Source organism: Diaporthe batatas (genome assembly GCF_019321695.1).
Source record: "Diaporthe batatas strain CRI 302-4 chromosome Unknown Contig00004, whole genome shotgun sequence".
Lineage (NCBI taxonomy): Eukaryota > Fungi > Ascomycota > Sordariomycetes > Diaporthales > Diaporthaceae > Diaporthe > Diaporthe batatas.
Genome location: NW_025408551.1, coordinates 680,596 through 703,414, shown reverse-complemented (window position 1 = coordinate 703,414; position 22,819 = coordinate 680,596). Strand labels below are relative to the sequence as shown.

The following is a 22,819-nucleotide window of genomic DNA, read 5'->3' as shown; positions in this document are numbered from 1 at the left end:
GGGAAATAAGCGATAACCGGGCTGCAGGGGGTCAGTTGGGCCGTCATGAGAATGAAAAATTATATATGTGTGATGCGCCTTGACCACCACAGTCGTCCGGGTGTCGGGAGTGGTTTGTTCAGGCGTTGTAGTTCCGACATACGAGATGTATCAGTCCCTGATTTGCCTCGGCGCTTTCGCTGCGTCACTCGTTCAGGCGGCGCAGCCTAACATCCTCTTCGTCTTGACTGATGACCAGGACATTGAGCTGGGGTCCCTGGACTATCTACCCGCGGTAACCAGTCGCATTCAGCAGGAGGGTGAGTGTGATATTCGGACAGAAACGAGTTCAGCCCGAGTACATCTTATTGACACTGCGCCTCAGGATTCACGTTCAATAACCACTACGCGACAGTCGCATTATGCTGCCCTTCCCGCGTTGCCATGCTCCGTGGGCAGCAGGCACATAATACCAACAACACTAACGTCCAACTTCCGGGAGGAAGCTTCCAGAAGTTCCAAGCCTCGGGGGAGAATGACAACAATCTTCCGCACTACCTCAAGAAGGCCGGTTACAGGACCGAGTTTATCGGCAAGATCATGAACGGATATGCGATTTACAACTATGAGACACCACCGGCCGGATGGGACCGGTTTGACGGTATGCTCGACCCATGGATGTACACTTATAATACCCCGGTCTTCTCCATCGATGGGGCCACGCCACGCTACTACGACGGTTCCTACCTCCAGGACGTCGTGCGAGCAAAGGCCGTGGATAGAGTGGAGAAGCTTACATCCAACGCGACCGGCGAGCCCTGGTTTCTTGTCGTCGCGCCTACGGCGCCGCACCAGACCTTCAACGACAGCGGGAAGTGGCCGCCGGTGCCGGCTGCTCGCCATGCAAACCTCTTCCAGAACGTTTCTGCCCCGCGCACGCCCAACTTCAACCCGGCTACCAACGACAAGCCGTCGTGGGTGGGCAAGCTCCCGTTGATGAACAGCAGCGTCATCGAGCGCGTCGACGAGGTAGCCCGCGCCCGCGCTCAAACCCTGCAGTCTGTGGATGAGATGGTTGCTCACCTCATTGATGTGCTTGAGGAGAAGGGGGAGCTTGATAACACCGTCATCGTTTACAGTGCTGACCACGGCTACCACCTGGGCCAGCACCGCGTGCCGTGTGGGAAGACTCTCCCCTACAAGGAGGACACACACGTGCCCTTCTTTATGCGTGGCCCTGGCGTCCCCGCTGGGTTGTCCACCGATATCCCGTCCAACCACATCGACATTGCCCCAACACTGCTCGATTTCGCCGGCGTTGACGAGTCGGAGTGGCCAAGCTGGCTGGACGGCCGCAGTCTACTTCCGTATTTCACAGCTGGCGTCTCGGGCGACACTTCTTCTAGCACGGATGTGTCCACCGTCGAGACCGTCAATGTCGAGTACTGGGGCAACGGTATCATCGAGATATCAAATATGGGCTACTCGGAATCCGTGACCAACAACTCCTACAAGACAGCCCGCATCATCTCCAAGGACTACAGCTACATGTACGCAGTCTGGTGCACCGGCGAGAGCGAGCTGTACGACACGGTGGCAGACCCATACGAGCTGAACCCCATCAAGGCCGACAGCTCCGCCGAGGCAGCTCGGCTGACGTCGCGGCTCAACGGCCTGATGCTTCTGCTCAAGACCTGCATCGGCGACTCTTGCCGGGCCCCGTGGTCGGTCCTCCACCCAGACGGGTCTGTCCGGTCCCTCTCTGAGGCCCTCGACCCCCGCTACGACCTCTACTACTCCTCACTGCCGAGTGTCCGCTTCGAGATCTGCGCCGCGCAATACAACCTGGCCAACGAGGCGCCGTTCTTCAGCTCCAACTACTCCACATCCCTCGGTGAACTGACGACCCCTCACCAGGACCCGGAGGACTACGGTGTCGGCTCCACGCCGCACCCGGGAGATACCATCGGTTGGAACGGGACATTGTTTGGTGCCGTGTATGAGCCATTGGAGGTCATGGAGGCGAGGGCGAGGGATCTAACGGCGGATGAGCTTGATTGGCAGAAGGCGAAGACCAGGTTTAGGTATATGTCGTAACACCGGCATCGCCGAATAGATCAGCGTCAATGTTTGCTTGCCCAAGGCCAGGCCAAATGTTACATCGCTCCGAGTCAATATATGCTTCGCGGGTGCCGCCATGCACTGTGCTGATGTGTCTCACATAGTATTACCCCAGGGGGTGGCTTGTAGAATTCGGGGTGTAGGGCCGAGATGAGCACAATCCAAGGTTCATTATGCGTGTCCCAATTGACGACTGGAATGAAACTTTCAGACAAACATGGCAGATTTTGTTCGGTGCCGCAGCACGAGAAGATGCTTGAAAGGTTGCTGTAGTCCACACCGTGCCAGTCCATCTGTTCACATATAGTTATATGGTTTCGCTTCTATTCCGTATACGTCCAAGGACATATACCTACCAGGGGGAGGGGGGGTCCCTGACATAGGCGAACAATCATGTTAAAAGTTAACATTTAAACAAAATCTAAATATTATAACTAAATACTAGTAAAAGGCTAATAAAATACTGTTATAAGTAAAATCTGTTAAGGGGTTGATATTATATTAGGTTTTGACATTATATTAATATATATTAGAAATCCCTCTAGAATCCCTAAATCCACCAGTATTAAATTTTATAAGTTAGCGAGAAAATAAGATTTCCATATTTCCTTAACTCTATAGCTTTATAGATTTAATATATAGTAATAATTAAGCTGAAATTAACTAAAAGGTAGTTAGGTTAGGGATGAAAAAAAGAAAAAAAAAACTTAATTCTAGTGGGAATTAAACTCCCTTTTTACCTATATATTAGGCCCCTAATAGCATGTTAAGACTATATTAATAGGTAAATAATGTGAGTCTAAAAATCGTTATACAATTTAAACATTCTGTAGTTATGTTAATAGTGTGTTTGTGTTTTAAGAGAATGTCAATATTATTCTAAAATGATTATACTATAAATTCAATTTACCCCCCTCCCCCCGGTAGGTATGGCTCCTTCATACGGTGGTAAGCGCTCAAGACCTAGCGCTTGAAAAGGACACTATGTTAATGACTATGGTTATAATACGATGGGTGCTTGTGGCCTCAGCTTTGCGACGTACTGAAAGGCTTTAAAAGGACGGATTCAGATCCCATCAATGATAGGGTACTGATTCCTAGTGGCTTTTTCTTGCATTCCCAGGTAGCAAAGTTGTTCCATTCAATGTCCTGGCGTCATTTGAAATACCGGACAGTTCAAAGTTGCCGAGTCTGTGGGTAGACGTCATGCATGTTCCTGGAGAAAATAGCAGCTTGAGGTCAGAGTGAAGATGCTTGAACTGAAGTTGAGCGCTCAACAGTGACCGATTCGAAATGCACCATCATGGTTTTCAAATACTGAAGCGGTAGAGACTGGCAGTAAAGGCTCACAGACGTGGCCTAAAGAGAGTCCCGGCATTCAAATGATGTCACAGTGTCTTGCAAATCAACCTAATAGCTTGAGGAAGTAGAGCTGTAGTATCACACTTAAGGTAAGTTTGAAGTGTTGATAGAAGCGGCATGGTGCCCAAAATATTGGGATTTCCATCGCTTGCTTTGACGATGGGCGTCGCCAATTCCGAGTTACTACCTAGGTAGGTAAATTTATAGACCAACACATCAGGTGGCGTCTGCTTGGGAGTCCTGTCATCTTGAGGTCAGGGCTAACCGAGCAGCTTCAATTCCAGCCCTCCTGCCAAATGTTGCCCCAGCCGTCAGCCCGGTTCCCCCGGGGTAGTTCTCGTAGAACAGCCCGCCCAGCATCTCGCCACAGCAGTAGACACCAGGAATTGTCCTGCCTGTGAGTTCCGAGATGACACCCGCCGTGTTGGGGTCGACGGCGAGGCCACCAAAGGTGAAGGTGACTCCACAGCACACTTTGATGGCCATGAAGGGCCCCTCGGCCAGCGGCAGCGCCCAATTCGACTTTGGCACTCGCAGCCTCTTTTGAGATGACTGCGTCGACAGCCCGTCCTTGACTGCAGGATCCCACCGTGCGTCAGGGTGCTCTTGCCTGTGCCTCGACACTGCGTCGTTGTACTCCCTCACGGTATCGACCAGCACCGCGGCACTTTCCAGCCCTCGGCCCCTCTCCAACTTCGAGGCAAGCTCCTCGATTGACCCTCCGAAGGTCTTGTCCACGACCTCGTCGCGGTATTCCTCACTTCTCAGCCATGGGATCCCCTGACTGTCCCACACTTGGAATGCCACGCCGCCTGGTTGGGCCAGGATTGCCCTCCCAAACTTAGCATATGTGTAGTTCCTGATGTCGCTGCCCTCGTCAAAGAATCTCTCCCCGGCCCTGTTGACCGTGATGCCTAAGGGGTACCCGCTTTTGGTGAACTCGTTTGATGTCTCTCGGTCCCCCGTATTGGCAGGGCTGTCCGCGTCCCAAGCAACACTGTGGCACCCGCTCCAGTGGCCGCCCTGTCTGGCCCCCAGGTCGCGGATTGCCATCTCCAGGACCTCTCCCGTGTTGAACGGCGTGCCTCTCACGTGGCCCAGATCCCACCCCGGCCCGAGATACTGCGCCCTCATGCGAGGGTTTGCCTCGAAGCCACCAGCAGCGAGGACGATTGCCTTGGCCCGCATCTTAGACTTCAGCCCGCCCTTCCCCACAACCTCGAGAGAGTCAAACTTGATAGGATTCGAGTCCACCCAGACCTTTCTGGCGCTGTTTTCGTACATTATGCCTACACCGACCTTTTCGGCCGCCCGCCGGTGGTCCTCCATCAGGCCTTTCCCGCCGTCCTGGGTCTTCAGGCACAGGCCTCCCCAGAACTTATACCGGTCTCCTATCTTGTAGGCCTGTCGGTTGAGGCTTAGCTGGAAGCGGATGCCGTGGGCCGCAAGCCATTTCACCGTCTCGTTGCTGTCATCCACCAACCTGCGGCCCAGCTCTCTGTCGTATTTCCCATCTGTCACACGGTGCATGTCATTCAGGAAGTCTTCCGCCGTGTAAGGGTCCAGGTCGATTTTCTTCACAGTCTCCGTGTCCACATTGTTGACAAGCGGCAGGACGTCTGACAGGCCACCATGCACGCAGCGCATCGCGCCGGCCGTGAAGTAGCTGTTCCCACCCGCCCATGACTCTGGGCACTTGTCAACTATGAGCACCCGCGGAGGCTGTGAGCTGCCCTTGGATAGTTCCTCGGCAGCGGATATGGCGGCACTGAACCCGGCATTGCCGCCCCCCACGACCAAGACGTCCCAGTCCTGGCTTGCCTGTGGCATCCTCAATGCTGGACCCTGCGATATTGACTGGTTGGAATGATTCCCGAGTCCTGCGACGTAGGTATCTCAGGGTTCTTCAACTGTATCTTTCAAAACGAACGGTAAAAGCAGCTTCCAAATCTTTAGAAAAAAGTGCCGATCTGAGACCGTCCATGACGGAGACAGTCTCACTCGGCGTCCGGTGCCGGCTCCGGTGCGGGGACTCGACCCCCGTCCAACCGAGACCCGACCGAATCGAATCCTGCTGAAGTCGTGCATTGATGTAGTCTACACTTGATGGGAACCTCCTTAAGCATAGTCCATGATCCATGTTTGGTCTAGGCTCATTGGGGCGTCAAAAAGAGGTACGAAGCGGCTTGAGGACATTGATTTGCAAGTATGCTAAGCTGCCCAGGTGGCTTTGCAGCTCCCACACCGAGATGCATTTAATGTTGTGACCGGGTTTATCAGCCTGAGTCTTGGCATTCTTATTTTATTTTATTTGTTCTGTTGGGTTTAGATGATATGATTCGAAATGACGTCCAATCCCTGATATTCTCAGGAGCATATCATATTATCCACGTCTCGATGTGGCCACCGCAACAGTTACAAAGCTTGCATCTGCCCCCTGCCATGCGATTACGCCTGCAGACTTGAAATGTCGAGGCCCGTTCTCGCCGATGCTGTCGTAGGAATAAAGATAAGCAATATTGGATGGTGTTTCGGACGGGAGCCGGGCAGCGAGGGCCGGCCCCGAAAATGAACTGCCGTGAATTTTGTGGCTCGGCATCCCAGCAGCGGGCTTACCGATCGCCTCCAGCGCATAAATCCAATGCGTATCAATGCGCGCGAAATGCCTGTTGTGGCAGGTCCCAAGAGGAGCACAGTTGCATTTCAGATAGCAGGCGGGCACAACATCTCGATTTGCAGCATCAGACAGCTGGTGTCAATACCAGAGAAGCATTCAGATTCCACTGTCGTGAACATGGCAAATTATAACATCCATGCAACGTGGATACGTGCAAGGCTATTAATAAAATACAGAGCCATCCATACATACACTACTAGCAGAAGTCACATGAATGTGCGCTGGGTACCTAGGTAAAGCTTCGTCCCGGATTAGAGTTTTAAAGACGGGCACTGGGCCTAGCAGCCTTCCCCACGGATGCGCCATGATCGACCTCGCATCCGACCCCTGAGCCGCCCTGTCCTGTCCCGTCCAGGCCTGATGATTTGCAGCGCGCGGCCACACCGGACGAGGACTGCCGCTTCGGCCACGGCCCAGTGGCCTGCAGTTTCCATGCGAAGGCGAAAATTCTGCGAGGGAAAAAACGGCCTACGTCACTCAGTCGCTACGAGTCAGCCTGTGTCGATTCAGCCAACCAACGCCGGAGCCAAAGCGGGCGGGACATTGCTGCGGTGACAGTCATAGCTGAATAGGAAATGAAGGGTCCGTGACGGGGTGGTCTATGGATACACCTGCCAAGCCACAAAGCATGACAGGCATCCCCGGAAGGAAATGTCTATATTTTTGGCTCACCGAAGACTAACACGTATCGAAAGATAAAAAGCACAAGAACTGCCCAGGAGCTTTCAAAGCAATCAAATCCGTACAGTCTTCAGTCATATTAGCTTCAGTCGCTCATTCCCCACAGCTACAACCCCGGAACTTTATAATTCGACACCAGTAACCGTGTTGTGTTACTTGCTGCAGTACCAAACAAAACTTGCCATTGCCAGTCACCACAACTCCCTCCATCCTCCTGAAGTCCCGATATTCAGTTCACAATGCCGGCTATCCGCCAATTGGCCCACGCAGCCCATAGCATTCCCGTTCGATATATTAAAAGACAGAATGGCGACGACGACGATGATGATGGGGGAGGCGGGATGGACGACATCCTATCAGGCGGCTCCATAGCCGCCATAGTGATAGTCGTGCTCGCCGTGTTCGCCCTGGCGGCATGCTGGTGCCTCTGCTGCCGCCGGCGCAAGCGCAAGGGGGGCCGGAACAACAACGGGAACCAAGACGGCCAGAGCCAGGAAGACAAGTACAAGGAGAAAGCCATTAAGAAGGTCCTCAAGGAGATCAAGAAGAGGATCAAGAAGATGTTAAAAAAGGACAAGAAAAAAGATAAGCAGAACAGCAACAGCAGCGACCAGGACGAAGAGCATGCGAACCTCGATGTCCCGCCCGCATATGGACAGGGCACACACCCAGGTTATATGGAGCGCGAGCGAGCGATGGGGTATAATGGGGGATACAGTCGGCTTGATGAGCCTGAGGATCGAGTGGAACTATCTGCCACTGCGGTGCCTAAATACAGGTAGCTGCATTTTTGGGGGCAGCATAAGTGGATTCGACGTTACCGATGTTTGAACGGGCAGAAATTTCTTAAGCATACAAGGGAATCTATCTTTAAGCGAACGGCATCAATGGGGACTCCTGACAGAAAACTATGCTCTCGTCTAGGAAGACACCTTAAACTGCTCCGCGTCCATTTGCATCAAGTCTACACGTTATCTCCTGATTTGCGACAAGGGCATATTAAAATGGAAGTGACATTATATCGATGCATATGATATCAAGACCTTAAAGTCCCTATCTACTGCGAACAAATGCATTGCTACCGTACATAAGCATCAAGCTACCTACCTAGGTACTACTAGTAGCCGATGGGGACAAGTCGGGACAGAGCCCACAAGTCTGACTTTCGCTGCTCTAAGCACGCAAAGCAAAACAAAAGGATGGATTCAATTGCGGTCCTGCTCTGTTGAGAGATTCGAACATCATCGGAACATGGACTAAAGGTTGCAGAGGCGGCCAATGGGTGGCTTCGCTTCTATTCCGTATACGTCCGAGGACATACATGGCCAATTTACCGCAAAAATAGGAGCTAAAGAACACTTGAGTTTGGGGTGTGTACCCTACTAAGCCTGATTATCCATAAGGAAAACCATCTAGTGTGTCATCACTGCCCAACCTACTATCTATGGACAATCTCTTCCTACCGAGGGGAGGGGGGTCCCTAACATAGGTGTGTAATTATATTAAAAATTAATATTTAAATAAAATCTAGATATTATAATTAAATATTAATAAAAGGTTAATAAAATATTATTATAAGTGAAATTTATTAAAGGGTTAATTATATATTAAATTTTATAAGTTAGTTAATAAATTAAATATTAATATTTCTATACTTTTATAACTTTTAATAAATTATATATAGTTAAATTAAATAATAGTTAATAAATAGTTAGATTAAAGATAAGTTAAGAAAGAAAAAACTTAATTATAGTAAGAATTAAACTCTTTTTTTACTATATATTAAATTTTTAATAGTATATTAAAAGTATAATAATAAGTAAATTATAATAAATTATATTAAATTAAAAAGTATTATATTATTTAAATATTATATAGTTATATTAATAGTGTGTTTATATTTTAAGATAATGTTATAATTATTCTAAAATAATAGTACTATATACTTAATTTACCCCCCTCCCCTCGGTAGGTTGAACCTTCCGGTTCAAACCCGTTTTACAAGAAACCAGCCAGTGGAAGTCCTCCGATTAGTACTTGCTGTAAACGCCTCTTAAAGCCTTCCTTCGACAGAGACACCTTCCCCATGACTTGAAATATCATCATTGATTTCAAACCTTTTGCGCAATAGTCGTACTACAGCATGAATTTTCCAAAAGTTGTTAATGGAAATTAGACGACTCCATGTTAGACAGCCTTTAAGAGATACCTACTCCATATGTCTAAAGTAAGCAAATGTCGGGGGCTTCGCAATAGCATCATCAAATCATTTGAGATTATGCCAACAGGTTACCTATGTAGAAGATGAATGTGATGCGGTTTTAACAAACTTTAGCGTTCTTGGGGTGGAATTCGGCGGCCATCCCAATGTTAATCAACTCGCCCTTGACCTTAACCTCAAAGTCAACCCTAACAGCGTCTAGTCCAGTTTCGTGGACAGGGTTGACATGAGTGAGTGACTGATCCTTACATATGTAAGTAATTACGATCTATTCCTAGCACGGAGGACAAGGCAAGGTCACTGAAAGAACAATTAGACCTAAGGTGAGTCCACCTGGGCATTTGGCTACCACATAGGTTAACACGCTAATTGGCACAACTTCAAGTTGTGTGATTCTGAAAGTATTACATAAGGGAGGGCTGTAAACTCTACGGTCTAAATAGCGGTACTGCTTCTAACGTACCTACTAGAGGGAGGGGGGGTCCCTAATATAAGTGTGTAATTATATTAAAAATAAATATTTAAATTGAATTTAAATATTATAAATAAATATTAATAAAAGGTTAATAAAATATTATTATAAGTAAAATCTATTAAAGGGTTAATATTATATTAAAATCTTTAAATTTATTAATATTAAATTTTATAAGTTAGTGAAATTTTAAGTTTTTATAATTCCTTAACTTTATAACTCTATAAACTTATATATAGTAATAATTAAAGAGTTAGTATCTACCTACCTAACTTTAATATTTACTTATTTAATAATTTCTATAAACTTATTTAATACTAACTTTTATATATAAAGTTTATATAAAACTATATACTTAATTAAGATTCTTTAAATTTTTAATACTTTAAGTATAAACCCTTTTTAATACCTTTTAATACACTTTTTAATATATTTTTTAACACGCCTTTTAGCACGCCTTTTAAGTTATATATATTTAAGTATTAACTAAGTATTTAAATACTAATTAAATATTAAAAGAATAAAAGTTTAAAGTATTAAAAATTAGAAAAGTATAGTTTTATATTTAAATACTTAATTAATACTTAAATATATATAGTTTAAAAGGTATATTAAAAAGTATATTAAAAGGGGCTTATATTTAAAATATTAAAAATTAAAGAAGAAAATTATTTTATAAAATCTCTTTATATTAATTTAAAAAGTACTTATAAATATAAAGGAGTTACTAAGAAAAATAAGTACTAAGTAGGTTTATAGAAATTATTAGGTAGGTGAATGTTAGAGTTAAGTAGGTAGATATTAGTTTATAATTAAGTTAAAAATTAGTTAAAAAGTAGTTAAGTTAATAAAGAAAAAGAAAAAAGAATTTAATTTTAATAACAATCGATCCCCTTTTTTTACTTATATATTAAGCCCCTAATAATATATTAATAAATAAATTACATTAACTTAAAAAGCGATATATAATTTATATAGGACTAAATAATTTTAGTACTATGAATTACTTATAAAAGCCTTTTAATAGTATGTAGGTACTATATTCCGCTTATGTTAAAAAGCCCCCCGGACCCCAGTAGGTAGTTCCAAAGCCTTGGGGACTTCTGACAGTAAAGCTGAAGAACCCAGTACCTGGGTATCTAAATTTCCCGCAGGTCGTGGCGTAAGAGGGGTTGGCAAGTGGCGAGCTTAGTGGCTTACTGTCCTAGATTGTGCTAGAGGACTTGGAAGAAGGATCCTTGCACGAATCACGATGGCTACCGCAGACGGATCATTGCAGATCTATTACAACCTTGGAAGGTTGCTCCGAAGTACGACCGCTGGATTCCTTGGGGTCTGGAATACTAGTAGTAACTATTTTCATACAAGCTTCCTACTAGAATACCCAGGTAGCCGCTCTTTGGACCTGCAAAGATGCCTCAATCACATCTACCTCCCTTGTTCTCCCTGAAGCGAGCCGCTGAGACCTCAGGACAAGTCCTGTGAAGCACATGCTTTGATTTTCAAAATGAACCCACAGGCATCAATGTGCCGCATTCTCATGGTCCTTTTATCAGAGGCCATAATCACGACTGCAACAAGCTTTGACTACGTGATTGCAGGCGGTGGAACTTGCGGCCTGCTTCTCGCCAACCGCCTGTCCGAGGATCCAAATGTATCCGTTGCTGTGATCGAGCCAGGTGAAGACACACGGAATAACCCTAATGTCACTGATGCAGGCAACTTTATCACCGCTTTGGGTACCTCAATCGACTGGGCCTATCCCTCCACAGCCCAGCCAGGCGCAGCAAACCGGTCATTCAGTTTTCACTCTGGCAAGGCCATTGGGGGGACGAGCACTATTAATGGAATGACTTACGTCAGGGCGGACGCTGCAGAAATTGACGCCTGGGAGGCTCTTGGAAATAAAGGGTGGAACTGGGATACACTGTTCCAATATTACAAACGGACTGAGCGGTTTACACCCCCCACGACCGCACAAGAAGACGCTGGTGCCAGCTTTGAGCCGCAATCCCATGGGTATCAAGGCGAATTACATGTGGGGTATCGATACGCTATTCCTAATGGCTCCTTTCCAGGAATTGTGCAGACAACGTGGGAAAGCTTGGGATACCCACTAAACCCCGACGTGAACAGTGGCGACACTCGTGGTTTTGACGTGTGGCCTATGACCATCGACAGAAACCCTGACTTGAGGTGGGATTCTGCAAGAGCATATTACTACCCAGTTGAGGGCCGAGCGAATCTCGTCCTTTTCCAGGGCACTGCACTCAACATCGAATGGGAAGAAGATGGAATAGACGGGGTCATGTCAGCCACTGGCGTGCGATATGTTGACCGCAATAATCAAACGGTCACTCTGGATGTCAGTAAAGAAGCGATCATTTCTACCGGAGCACTTCGGACCCCTCTTCTCCTCGAAATGTCTGGAATTGGCAATCCAAGGTGAGTCAGCTCCCTAGAATAAATGCACATGTGGTGTTTGCTGACGCTTACTTTCCGACAGCGTCCTCCAAGAACTTGGTATCGAAGCCATTATCGATCTGCCTGGAGTCGGCGAGAATCTGCAGGAGCAACCGAACAGTAACCTCATCTATGTGCCAACACACAACGTCACTGGGTATACTACCTATGCAACCTTTGCGAATGCTGAGGACCTCTTCGGAGCCGAGACAGCGGCTGTCTCGAGCGACGTGGGCTCCAAGCTGACTGCATATGCTGAAAATGCCGCTTCCCAAGGGGGGTTGAACGCCTCTGCCATTGAGAAAATTCTTCGGATACAGCATGACTTGATCTTTAACAAGAAGGTTACCATAGGCGAGACTATCACAGCATCATCTTCAGGTTTTCTGCTGACTGCCTGGTGGTGTCTATTGCCCTTCTCCCGGGGACGGGTGCACCTCGCCTCCATCGATGCATACGACTCCCCAATGATCGATCCGCAATACTTTGCGGCAGACATAGATATGACTACCCAAGTGGCTATCGGAAAGCAGGCCCAGTCATTCTGGCATGCGAAGCCTGTCGCGGGTATTACTGCCAATAACGTCACAGCTGATCCATGGTCAGACGAAGAGTGGGTCGGTTTTATAACCAATAATTGTGAGTAGTAGTACGTGTAAATACCATCATTTGTGTTTACTAAGTACCTAGTCGAACCGAATTATCATCCTATCGGCACAGCATCGATGATGGCAAGAGAGTTAGGCGGCGTGGTCGACTCGGAGCTCAAGGTTTACGGGACGAGTAACGTGCGTGTGGTAGACGCTTCAGTACTACCATTACAGCTCAGCGGCCATTTGACTGCAACCCTTTATGCTCTGGCAGAAAGGGCGTCACAGTTTATCAGGACCGCTGCATAGACTATTATGACGATCAATCTCACTGGGGACCTATTTCTAATTAGATATATACGCAGTTACGGAGGTATATAGAAGCATGATATCCATTCTGACCTCCATGAGTCGCCCCTGCGTACCTAAGTACCTAGGTAACGGCCTGACTTCCTATACAAACAATTGAAAGACAAAGTTCACCTCCATATCACTTGATATTTCCAACACTCGTACAGCCTCCGTAGCCCAAGCCTGAGGTTCAATTTGTCTCATGGGTAGTTTGGGACGCAAACGACTGGAGAAAATGGCGTGGGCTTTGCTCTTTTACCAAAAGCTGAATTTGGAAAAACATAGACGAATGTTTATCTCGGCCTCTCATTTCATCATGTGGGTACTGGCTGACGGCGTAAACTTGTCACTTTTGCCGCATATCTTTTAAACACTGGATCTTGAGCGTTTACCACCGTATAAAGGCGCTATGTATGTCCTTGGACAAATTTGGAATAGGAGCGAAACTAGAGAGACTACTTTTATAGAAGTTTATGATCTTATGACACGATTTCAACGACTTCTTGCACAAAGGATCGCTCGGCCAGATATGATGCGCTCCATTAGTGTTTATCGGACACATTTGCATCACTGCTGTCCAGCGCGCAGAGCCTCCGTCTTCGAGACCCACTCAGAGACGACGTCTCTATAATCAGGCGGCCCATACGGGTCTGAGATCTCAGCTAACCACCCATTCTTGCGATGCGACTTGAGGCCAAGATCGGTGAGTAAAAGATCAAAGTACGGCACCGCGTCGAAGACGAAATCTGGGTAGTCACTGCCGCGACCACCCGGATACCGCCATTTTCCGAACCGATTGTGGAGAAGCGTGTCGTATTTAAGCCTCTCCATTGCCCCATTGTGTGTCTCGTCGTCATGTTCCTGCACCACGATGTGTCCATCGAAAAAGGCTGAGATCCAGAGCGACTGCAGGTGAAATGAAATCACATTGGAGAAGTTGGTAGCGAAACCGGCGAATGCGATGTCCCTGGTCATGAAGAACTTTTGAGATGGTGGGACCATGAAACGGTAGAGTGTGTACGCAGTGAGCCTTGACGGGTTGGAGACTCCATCTTCATCGTGGGTAGATAGCCCTTTGGCTTCAGCCATCGGGATGAATTTGTTGTTGCTACTCGGTTGATCTCGCAGCCGAGGAAAGCGTTTGAGGATCTCCTCGTCCGCCTTGCGGACAAGCTCCATCTTCCAGATCGGCTCGTCTCCCGATGGTGTGTGAGGCAGTCCGATCTCTTTCTCGATACCCTCGGGCAAGAATCGTATCGGTGGCACATGCTTCCAACCGGTCGCACACAAGAGCAATTCAGTCTCTATTGATGTTCCGTCGGAAAGGTGTACTGTCGAAGGAGACAGCCTGACAATGTCTGCTATATGGATTTTGACAATGCCGCTCGTAATGTGATCGAAGAAGTTCGTGTCATAGTTTAAGATAGAGTAGGATGTGCCGCTGAAGAATGAATCGGTCCATGGCTTCAGCTTCTTGGCCTCGGGATGATAGTCGTACCGGTTCAGCATGACAGTGTCGTTGCGTAATGCCCACCAGAACCCACGAGTAATAGCACGGCCAATTCTTGTTTCGTGCCAAAGTCGCCTGATGCCGGTGTATCCATCTGCGAATCCCCATATGCAGGGGCTGAACTAGATTAGCAATAGTAAAAATTCTGTACTTGATGAATGTTTCTCTGGGCAAGCACAGCGAACAACAGCGATTAAGAGTGACCAATCCGTCAAGGACCCCTCCGAGGGAATCAGTTCTTCATTTGAGCAGGGACAAAGGAGTGGAGAGAGCACGGTGCGCACCTGAACCAGGTCAAGAATCGAGTATTGACAAGCTTCTCGAGCCACCTTTTCAAAGGTGTCACGTATGGCGGTGATTGCCAAATTGGACCATGGCCACTTTCTAAAGGATATGATTAGATTCGTAAGAATTCAAGGTCGCATTTTATTTGAACGTACCACGTATCACCCAGTTGACACGCACCCCCTTGGACGCGTAGGCGTAGACAGCGTCCCAGGCCGATTTCGGTCCGCCCAAAACTGTCACAGACTTCGCTGTATCGATTGTATGTGCGTACTTTGGGAAATGCTTGGAGTGGAATATCGGTGAACCGAAAGTCTCTTCACCATCAAACTTCGGAAGAAACTCTTGTGACGAAAGCCCTGTGGCGATCACGACCTTTGCCGCACCGATTTTGGTGGTTTCCCCCCCAGCTTCAGTTGTTATGATCCACCCGCCTTGGTCCCGATGCTCAACGCTGACAACCGTATGCTTGAGCCTGACTTTATCTGCAATCCCGAATTTGTTGGCGTAGCGACACAGGTACTCGTGGACTACGTGCCCAGGAATATGCTGACCTCTCTCGACTCCAAATTCCTCGGGAACCATGGGAAAATCCGGATACTCGAGAAGGGTGATGAGGTTGTTGGTCTTCAAGCCGGGGTACAGTCTTTCTTTAGACCACTGCATCATACAAAGTCAGCTGCCGCCGAAAATGGCCGATGTTACTGGAGCAGATGCACCGAGCAGAACAGTTTCTGCACCCGCTGCCAATTTCGCCGCAACCAACAATAGCGCAAAGTTTGGGTGCGTGTATGAACCACTTCCGAGAATCTTGAAATAACAAGTGAGGGTAGGGACCAATGACGCGAAGAGAAAGAATCGAAGATTCTTACTGTGCCACCAAGGCTCTCGTTTTGGTCCAGAAGGACTACAGAATGACGAGGATGCAAATGCTGGTACGTTTTGGCATTCACCAGCCCCGCCCAGCCTATTTATTATTTATGCCTGAGTTTAGCAAACAGCAACATAGGCCGAGGTAATGCACCGGGACACATTTGACTTGGGCGACATGACAAACCAGCGCCAATAACGACGAGATCAAAATGTTGCCTGAGGGCCATATTGATCAGTGCGTATGCGGTTTGGATGGAGAACAATATTTGGAATTACTAGTAGGGGGCGAAAAAAAATCAAGTGAATGGTGGACGAACCGCCCGGACGCCCCAAATGCAGAGACGGCAGCCAGGTTCCCATTATATAGAAAGTAAAGAAGAGGCTGAGACTGCATATGCGAGGTCCCTCTTGCTTGGCCATTTTGTCCTGGCTGCTTACTAGGTGCACCGAATCCAGCCCCTGGCCTGAATTCAGTAAGCGCTTACAGCACATGTTTGAACAGCGGGCTCTTGTCCCCCATAGCCAGCAAATCTGCATCGCCCTGCGAACCGTCCGCAGCCATCCTTTGCTTCTTTGCATTAGTGATTATGTAATTCCACTCCAACAGCAAGGCCGCAAGCAAAGCGTAAGCCCCGAGAGCCAGACTCAGCCCAAAGCCGGTCTCGTAACGCGGGGCTTGGCTTTCCAAGTACATGAAGCTACCAATGATGCCGCCAATGTTCCCAACCGAGTTCGTCAGGGCCACACCGACTGCCCTTCGGCTGGATGGAGCGATATTGTTCGCATTCCATGCCTGAGTTGCGGGCTGGATCGGATAAATGCCTATCATGGCCAGGACGATTGCAGGCCAGACGGCGTGGGCGTTGGTGGCGAGTGCTCCGTTGAGGGATAGCATTACGGAGTACCCGATCAAGATGAAAGCGCCGGGGATTGCGATAAAAGGCATTCTCCAGTTGAAGCGGTCAGACAGCTTGCCGCAGAGGAGAGCAGAAAAGGCTCCCGCAACATAAGGTGCCGCAGACAAGAATTGAGCGTTCATGGTGCTGTGTCCCATGGCCTTCATGATGGTGGGGAGGGTGAATTTTATTCCTGGAGCTCGAATTGTCAGTTTGTTGGGCGAAACGGATACAACATTGAAGCAGCGATGTCGCTTACCATACGAGCATGATGTGTTGACGATTAGGAACGAGCCATGCACATAAAGCCGCCAGTTCATCAGGACATCCTTGACATCCCTCCACAATTGACCCCGCTGTTCCTGAATCCACTGCAGCTTTCCGCCTTGTTTGATAAAGCTCTGGAGGTTAAGAAACCGGGCCTCGTCTGCGTTGAGCCATTTGCGTGACAAATTCGGCGAGTCAATCAAGAGATAGAGACAGGCTAATCCGAGACCCACGGTAAATAGGCCTTCGACCAGGAAAATCCACTGCCAACCATGGTAACCAGCGCGACCATCTAACTGGGCAATGGCACCAGCTAGGAGTCCTGAGAAAGCCCCTGAGAAAGCAGACGCGCAGTAGAAGTAAGAGACGCGACTTGCTAAATCTCTTGGCATGTACCATCGGCTGCAGATATAGACTGCTGCTGGGAAGAAGCCAGTTCTGTGTTGTGGATGTCAGTCTGGCTACCCAAGTAGAACTTTCTGGCAATGTCAAGCCATCTCTGCGCAATGCAGCGTGGGTGTCTTACTCGAAGAGCCCTAACAAACACCGAGCCACGACGAGCTGAGGGAAATTGCGAACCAAGCCGGTGCAGGTCACAACTGTGCCCCAGATTGAAATCAACGTCCCAATGTAGAGAGACGGCCGGCGGAATTTTCTCAGTAGGATGTTACTTGGCAACATGAACAGGATGTAAGGAGGGAAGAACGCTGTCAGGGCGACATTGTATTGGGTGCCCGTGAGCCCCAGATCCTCAATTAAGCCCTCGATCTTGGCATTGCCAATATTGGCTCTGTCAATGTGGGCTATCAAGTATAGGATGGTCAACACGGGAATAAGGCGGAGGTCGATCTTAACACGCCAGTTACTGTCAGTAGCAACCCCAGGGGACTTGATTGAAGTGACGCTTACCTTGCGTACAACACGCTTTCGCTTCTCGGCATTGAAACCATTGTAGAAATCTATGTCTTCTGAGGACAGACCAAACACTCGGAACCCCTCGATTTCGGTGACCACCTCTGCGGAGACGTTTTTATCCGTCAGTCGCCGAGAGGTGCAAGCCTTGGGCTCTGCCTTTTCATCCCGTTCCGTTACATTGTCGGCAGACATGTTTATTGTGGAATACTCTCAGAGCTGTTGCAGCACTGCTTCCGTGTTGGATGAAAGGCGGCAGCTCAGCGATCAACGGCGGTCACTCGCAGAGGGAAATTGCTTGTACTGGAAGTCGAGATTTCAAGGGCGGCCTAGTCATCGCTCGAGCGCGACGCGTGCGAAGTGGTTTTATAGAACTGCGCCGAGGCCACTTGAAGCACTTTTCATTCATCGGACGTCATGGACTTGCCATCAATTGAATGTTCCTACCGCCCAAGCACATCAAATCAGGCCGTCAAGCAGGCACTTGAGGTTGTGCACAAGGTCATCGCGTCTCGATGGTACACAACGCAGTGACTTGATAATAATCAGAGCGAGGCGAAAAGTAGCAGTAAACAAGGATGAGCTCGCGCAGAAAATCGACGGTCGGCTAGGCGAAGCGTTCGGCCGTGCCGCCGTCGCTGGCTTAAACATGGCCCTTTTCAGCTCACTGGTTTCCTCAACACTGACTCGCACAGTTCGCTGCCAATCATGATGGCGAGAAGCAAGCAGTGAAATTACATGTGATGCATTCTGAAATTATGTTGGGCTTGATTAATTCAGTTGGGATGGCCATGAGATGAGGGCCAGCATATAGCTGTTGAATTGTGTTTTCCGGACACCTCAACAGTGATACTTTGAACCTTTTGCCATCCAGGTTTGGTCAGGGTCGATATTACAAACTTCCCGTGTTTGCCACCGTTATAGCACGGTGAGGGTTCCTGCAGGACCGTTTGGCCAAGACATGAGCGAAGTCGACCAGTATCCCTGGAGCCAAGTGGTGGACTGCCTGGGAGCCGCCAATCCGAAGTTGTGACCTCTGACCTCGGCGAAGCATTTGGAGGGGTTAACACGGAACTATTGCTATGCTTTCCGAACTACTGCACCAGCCGGAGAGACAGACAGCCGACCAAAAGTCCGCCAGCTGCTAGTGGCGACAGTTGCGACCTCGCGAAGTGGAGAAGACTCGGGCTTGGGGTGGCCGCACCGGGGGCGATGCTCTATGGGCAGGCGCTAAAGCCCAAGTTCTGAGGCAAGTAGGTGAGACTGGTATTGCACAAAGCGGGGGCAGCCGGTTCGCCATGGTGTCTGAGCCTGCCCGGCGACAAGATTCGGCTTGTAGCTTGCCAGTGGCCCTTCTTGGTCACTGCCGTAGTCTGTCTGATAAAAGTGGGTTGTTTTCTTCGATTTGTGCCTCCTGGAATGGGTCTTGCCATTGCAGCATGGCTAAGATGTCATGTCGACCAGCAAAGGGTGACAACCTGGGGGCCTGGGGTGCAACCAGGCATGAATCTGGTGCAGACTTCAAGTGGCTACCTCCTCAAAGTGTGACGAGACGTGATGGGCGACAGCGACCTCATCGCCTTCGAATTCGCCGCAGACTGGGCAAGTGGCCGACTCGGATGGGGCTCTGGAGCTGGAGGCCAAGTCGTGGGCGGGTGGCTCATCCTCAGCAGCGGTGCCAATGTTGCTGCTGCTCCCTCTGCCTCGGCCGCGCTTCTTGGGCTTCTTCTCCTTGACGTATGCGTCCAGGCCGATCTGCTGCTGCGGCGGCGGAGCTCCTTGGTGGTCGCTGTATCTGATGTCGCCGCCGCCGTCTCGAGGACGACCTCTGAGTGGAGGGCCCTGAGACGAGAACAGGCCGTCGTGGAGCGCTGGGTCCTGGAGCTGGGCGGAGGAAGACATGGTCTGGACTCTGCCAACGCGGCCATCAGTCAGGCGCACCTTGATGCCGCGAGGGTGGTCGCCGCGCGTCAGGACATGGGCGATGACGCCCTGGACGGTGCGACCCGTTGGCTGGTCTGCCTTGAGCACGATGTTGACGCCTGCACCAGGGACAACCTCGCGCATCGTGAGCACTGGAGGGAGTCGCCGCCGATCCATGTCGTAGGCGGGGGGGGGGGTTTGGTCGTGGTAGAAATGAGGTTGAAGATGCTGTCTGGGACGAGCGAGAGTTGGCCCCCCCTGGTAAAATTACCCTGGTTTTATTCAAGGTGCACGTGCCACCAAGAGTCACCAGACAAAATGACTTTTTAAATAGACATTGAGAAGGTGAGAAATTAGCATTAAAATACCAGACTTTTTTAAGCGATCAGTATCTCTTTCTTATTCTTACTTTAAATATCTGTGTGTTGAGAAATTTATAGCCGAAATTAAGGTTCTGGCTGAGAAATCTGGAGTTGGGTGTGGGTGATTTTTAGTGGCACGTGCACCTCTTGCTCGCTTCTCACAGATGGCGGCCAATTCGGAGGCAGGTGGGGCTAATTACAAGCGTGCGGCGGCTTGACAGTGGGGTAAAGTGGGCTAGTGGTGGGATTTGGAACAAGATGTATTATCATTTACTCCGTAAAGACTGACTGTATTTTAACTATTCTTCAAACCGCACCGCGCTCAATGCATTCAAATGTTCTAAATGAAGTTCGTGCCAAGTTCTACAAGACAGCACGGATTCAGCCCAGCCCCCAGGTTATTAGTTTGGACCATCCTGACCGACATCATGAAATCCCTAGAAGGATCCGCCCATCTCCACGTCCTGGCCATTGATCTTGAATGTCTGCACAGCAACGCCATCCTTCTCGTCAAAGCTCATCCCATCCGAGCCATAGTCATCTGACCCTCCCCACCCTGCAAGGTGCTTGTCTAGAACAAGCCTGCGGTTCAGAATGTTATCATAGGTAACCCGCTTCTTATCATCCGCAATGTTCTCGGCTTGGATCAGCGTCAGCAGCAGGAAGCCCTCGATGATCATGGTCGGCGTGTTGCAGAGCAGTTGGCCCGTCTCGGTCCACTGCATCGCCGACGCCACGATAAGGAGCGCAAACACCGTGAGGATCGACCCCCAACTTGCAGTCGTGCTCTCCACCCAACGTCCCACCGTCTTGCTGATGCGGATGTTGAGCGAGTCCTTGACCACCAGCTGGCTCTCCGGCACCTCGACCCCGATCAGCGCAAAGATCCTGCTATCCTGTGCAAGTAACTTGTCAAAGTGCTTCATGGCCAGCTTGGCCTCACGCGCGTCGACGTTCTTGAGGATGAAGCCGTCGATGAAACCAATCAGGCCGGTGTATGTGCCGATGATGAGGAACCAGTTGTCATCAAACTCCATCGGGTCTCCAACAAGGATCCAGGTGCCAAACACAAACGCTGAGATCACCACACCCACCGACCCTCCAATGATGTATGCGTAGATGTCCAGCCCCTTGACCCATCGGTTCAGCTTGAAGGGCTCGCTGGCGATGGTGGGGTTCGGCGTCATGTCGCCCGTCATGCGCCGCAGCTGCATCTCGATCTCGGTGTCGAGGCGCTCGATCCCCTGGACAGTCTTGTCGAGGTGCTTGTCATGGGCACTACGGATGTTCTGCAAGAAGACCGTCGTGAAGGTGATCTCAAGCGCGGTGGCCGTGTTGACGTCGAGCTGCCAGGTGTCGGAGAATTTCAGGGGCAGTCCGGAGAACGCCCAGCCGATGATGCCCGCCCAGTAGATGATCAGGGCGATCAGAGACCCTGTGGCCTTGGCAACACCGTTCGAGATCTTGTCAAACACGTCTTGCTTGTGGGCGAGCGAGTCGACCACTTCAGACCTGATCTTCTGTGTGGAAGCCCTGAGCCTGGCGCGCTGTTCGGGCGTCAGGGACCGGATCATGCGCTCATTGGACTCGCTGCGGGAGATGAGGCCACAGATCCGCTGCAGAAGGCTGCGGGTGTTGTTGTTCTGTTGTCGCATGAGAAGCGTGGCAGAAGTGTAAGCCTGGATGGAAGAGACATCCTGTAGGATGACCTGCCAGGTGTCCGTGGGTCCAAACACGGCGCCCAGAACGCCCCACACGACCAGGAGGAGGAGCACGACACCCAGGGTCCACCTCGATCCTGCCGCCCTCACGACAGCATCAAGCACGCTGCCTTTCTTCTTCTCCGGGCGGGGCGGTAGGGGCGCGGCTCCCTTCTGCTCGAGCTTCTCCAGGGATTCATGTGTGAAGTGCCGGCTCAGACGTGCGCTGGTCTCGAGGTAGTGCACCTTCTCGGGGAGGTTGAACGAGTCCTGGCTGGGGAACTGGGTCGGTGCAGCCGCGGAGGTAATGTACTGTCCCTCGGGAGCATTCTTGAGGTCGTGGAAGAAGTTCTTCACAGACCGGAAGGGGTTGAAGCCCATATTGGATGAAAGAAAACGGAGGCCGTCTAGACCATCTACAGGCAACGACCAATAAGGAGTGACAAGAAACAACCCAGAACGCTCAGCGTACAAGGTAACAATAACGAAATCCCAACTAAGTCGCAATATTGCACATCACAGATGGCCAAGAAAGAAAATCATGAAAATCACGAAGAAAATGAACAAGAATAAACGAAGCCAAGAAAAACCAAGCAAAAGCCAAGTTTATGTCAAAAAACAAGCCAAGACGGATGGATGGGGATCGACGCCCTTTTCGTGGAGGAGCCCGACGGCCACGATGCGCCTCGTCATGGTATTAGAAACTGAGACTCCATAGAGACTGCTTCAAAACATGCCAAGATGTCACTGATGTGATATCCCGGATGATCTGACTACGTTCTGCTGAAGCACCCCAGGCCCACGTGATCGTCTCAAAGTGGACGGCTATACCAGGCAAGAGACCGGGAGAAGGCGCTGACTTGTGCTATTATTGTCCGGCAACGGGCGACCAAGAGCTAATTAGCATGGACGAAAAAGAGCACACATTGCGGCGGGTAGCCGGAAATACGCTGCAACACACCACCCATAGCGCAGGCGGAAACCCCCAGATACAACAGTATTTGACAGCGGGAACCCCTGTCTCCCGGAGAAATCTACCCGCATGGGCCCTAGGAGATTTCTGTGGCCTGCGTGGCCAGTCAGTGATCAGCCCCCGCTGCGACGAAGCTTGTTTCGCCTGGGCGGCCTAAACCGCCGCCCGTCCAGTCCGCCCCGGGCGAAGAGCCGCGCATGA

At 49.7% G+C, this 22,819-nt stretch overlaps 8 protein-coding genes across 8 annotated transcripts; 3 read left to right on the top strand and 5 right to left on the bottom strand.

The window, feature by feature from the left end:
* Positions 1 to 423: 423 nt before the first annotated feature.
* Positions 424 to 2,076, top strand: KVR01_004365 (uncharacterized protein; the record flags this gene model as incomplete). The annotated part of the gene is made up of 1 exon (XM_044782193.1): positions 424 to 2,076. The coding sequence occupies one exon, from the start codon at positions 424 to 426 to the stop codon at positions 2,074 to 2,076; it is 1,653 nt and encodes a 550-aa protein (XP_044646529.1).
* A 1,629-nt stretch (positions 2,077 to 3,705) lies between these two features.
* Positions 3,706 to 5,292, bottom strand: KVR01_004105 (uncharacterized protein; the record flags this gene model as incomplete). The annotated part of the gene is made up of 1 exon (XM_044790293.1): positions 3,706 to 5,292. One exon carries the CDS (start codon positions 5,290 to 5,292, stop codon positions 3,706 to 3,708), a length of 1,587 nt encoding a protein of 528 aa, XP_044646269.1.
* A 1,767-nt stretch (positions 5,293 to 7,059) lies between these two features.
* Positions 7,060 to 7,602, top strand: KVR01_004807 (uncharacterized protein; the record flags this gene model as incomplete). The annotated part of the gene is made up of 1 exon (XM_044792789.1): positions 7,060 to 7,602. The coding sequence occupies one exon, from the start codon at positions 7,060 to 7,062 to the stop codon at positions 7,600 to 7,602; it is 543 nt and encodes a 180-aa protein (XP_044646971.1).
* Positions 7,603 to 11,020: 3,418 nt separating this feature from the next.
* Positions 11,021 to 12,875, top strand: KVR01_004818 (uncharacterized protein; the record flags this gene model as incomplete). Its single annotated transcript, XM_044794257.1, has 3 exons — positions 11,021 to 11,958; positions 12,020 to 12,615; positions 12,667 to 12,875. The coding sequence occupies 3 exons, from the start codon at positions 11,021 to 11,023 to the stop codon at positions 12,873 to 12,875; spliced, it is 1,743 nt and encodes a 580-aa protein (XP_044646982.1).
* Positions 12,876 to 13,333: 458 nt separating this feature from the next.
* KVR01_004787 (uncharacterized protein) lies at positions 13,334 to 15,874 on the bottom strand. The gene is made up of 4 exons (XM_044786694.1): positions 15,585 to 15,874; positions 14,868 to 15,372; positions 14,712 to 14,811; positions 13,334 to 14,544 (listed from the first exon to the last, which is right to left on the bottom strand). Exons 2-4 carry the CDS (start codon positions 15,295 to 15,297, stop codon positions 13,485 to 13,487), a joined length of 1,590 nt encoding a protein of 529 aa, XP_044646951.1. The 5' UTR covers positions 15,298 to 15,372; positions 15,585 to 15,874; the 3' UTR covers positions 13,334 to 13,484.
* A 192-nt stretch (positions 15,875 to 16,066) lies between these two features.
* Positions 16,067 to 17,855, bottom strand: KVR01_004262 (uncharacterized protein; the record flags this gene model as incomplete). Its single annotated transcript, XM_044783156.1, has 4 exons — positions 16,067 to 16,674; positions 16,741 to 17,186; positions 17,275 to 17,597; positions 17,658 to 17,855. 4 exons carry the CDS (start codon positions 17,853 to 17,855, stop codon positions 16,067 to 16,069), a joined length of 1,575 nt encoding a protein of 524 aa, XP_044646426.1.
* Positions 17,856 to 18,389: 534 nt separating this feature from the next.
* On the bottom strand, positions 18,390 to 19,992 carry KVR01_004551 (uncharacterized protein). The gene has a single exon (XM_044786523.1). The coding sequence runs from the start codon at positions 19,758 to 19,760 to the stop codon at positions 19,182 to 19,184; it is 579 nt and encodes a 192-aa protein (XP_044646715.1). The 5' UTR covers positions 19,761 to 19,992; the 3' UTR covers positions 18,390 to 19,181.
* A 390-nt stretch (positions 19,993 to 20,382) lies between these two features.
* On the bottom strand, positions 20,383 to 22,026 carry KVR01_004339 (uncharacterized protein; the record flags this gene model as incomplete). Its single annotated transcript, XM_044787985.1, has 1 exon — positions 20,383 to 22,026. The coding sequence occupies one exon, from the start codon at positions 22,024 to 22,026 to the stop codon at positions 20,383 to 20,385; it is 1,644 nt and encodes a 547-aa protein (XP_044646503.1).
* Between the last annotated feature and the right edge of the window lie 793 nt (positions 22,027 to 22,819).

Excerpts from the sequence above, each read along its gene's own strand:
- KVR01_004787 (XM_044786694.1), bottom strand. The coding sequence starts at position 15,297 with ATGGTTCCCGAGGAATTTGGAGTCGAGAGAGGTCAGCATATTCCTGGG. Across the intron at positions 14,812-14,867 it reads TGTCAACTGGGTGATACGTG|AAAGTGGCCATGGTCCAATT; the intron begins GTACGTTCAAAT and ends CATATCCTTTAG. Across the intron at positions 14,545-14,711 it reads CGATTCTTGACCTGGTTCAG|CCCCTGCATATGGGGATTCG; the intron begins GTGCGCACCGTG and ends AATCTAGTTCAG.
- KVR01_004551 (XM_044786523.1), bottom strand. The coding sequence starts at position 19,760 with ATGGATCGGCGGCGACTCCCTCCAGTGCTCACGATGCGCGAGGTTGTC.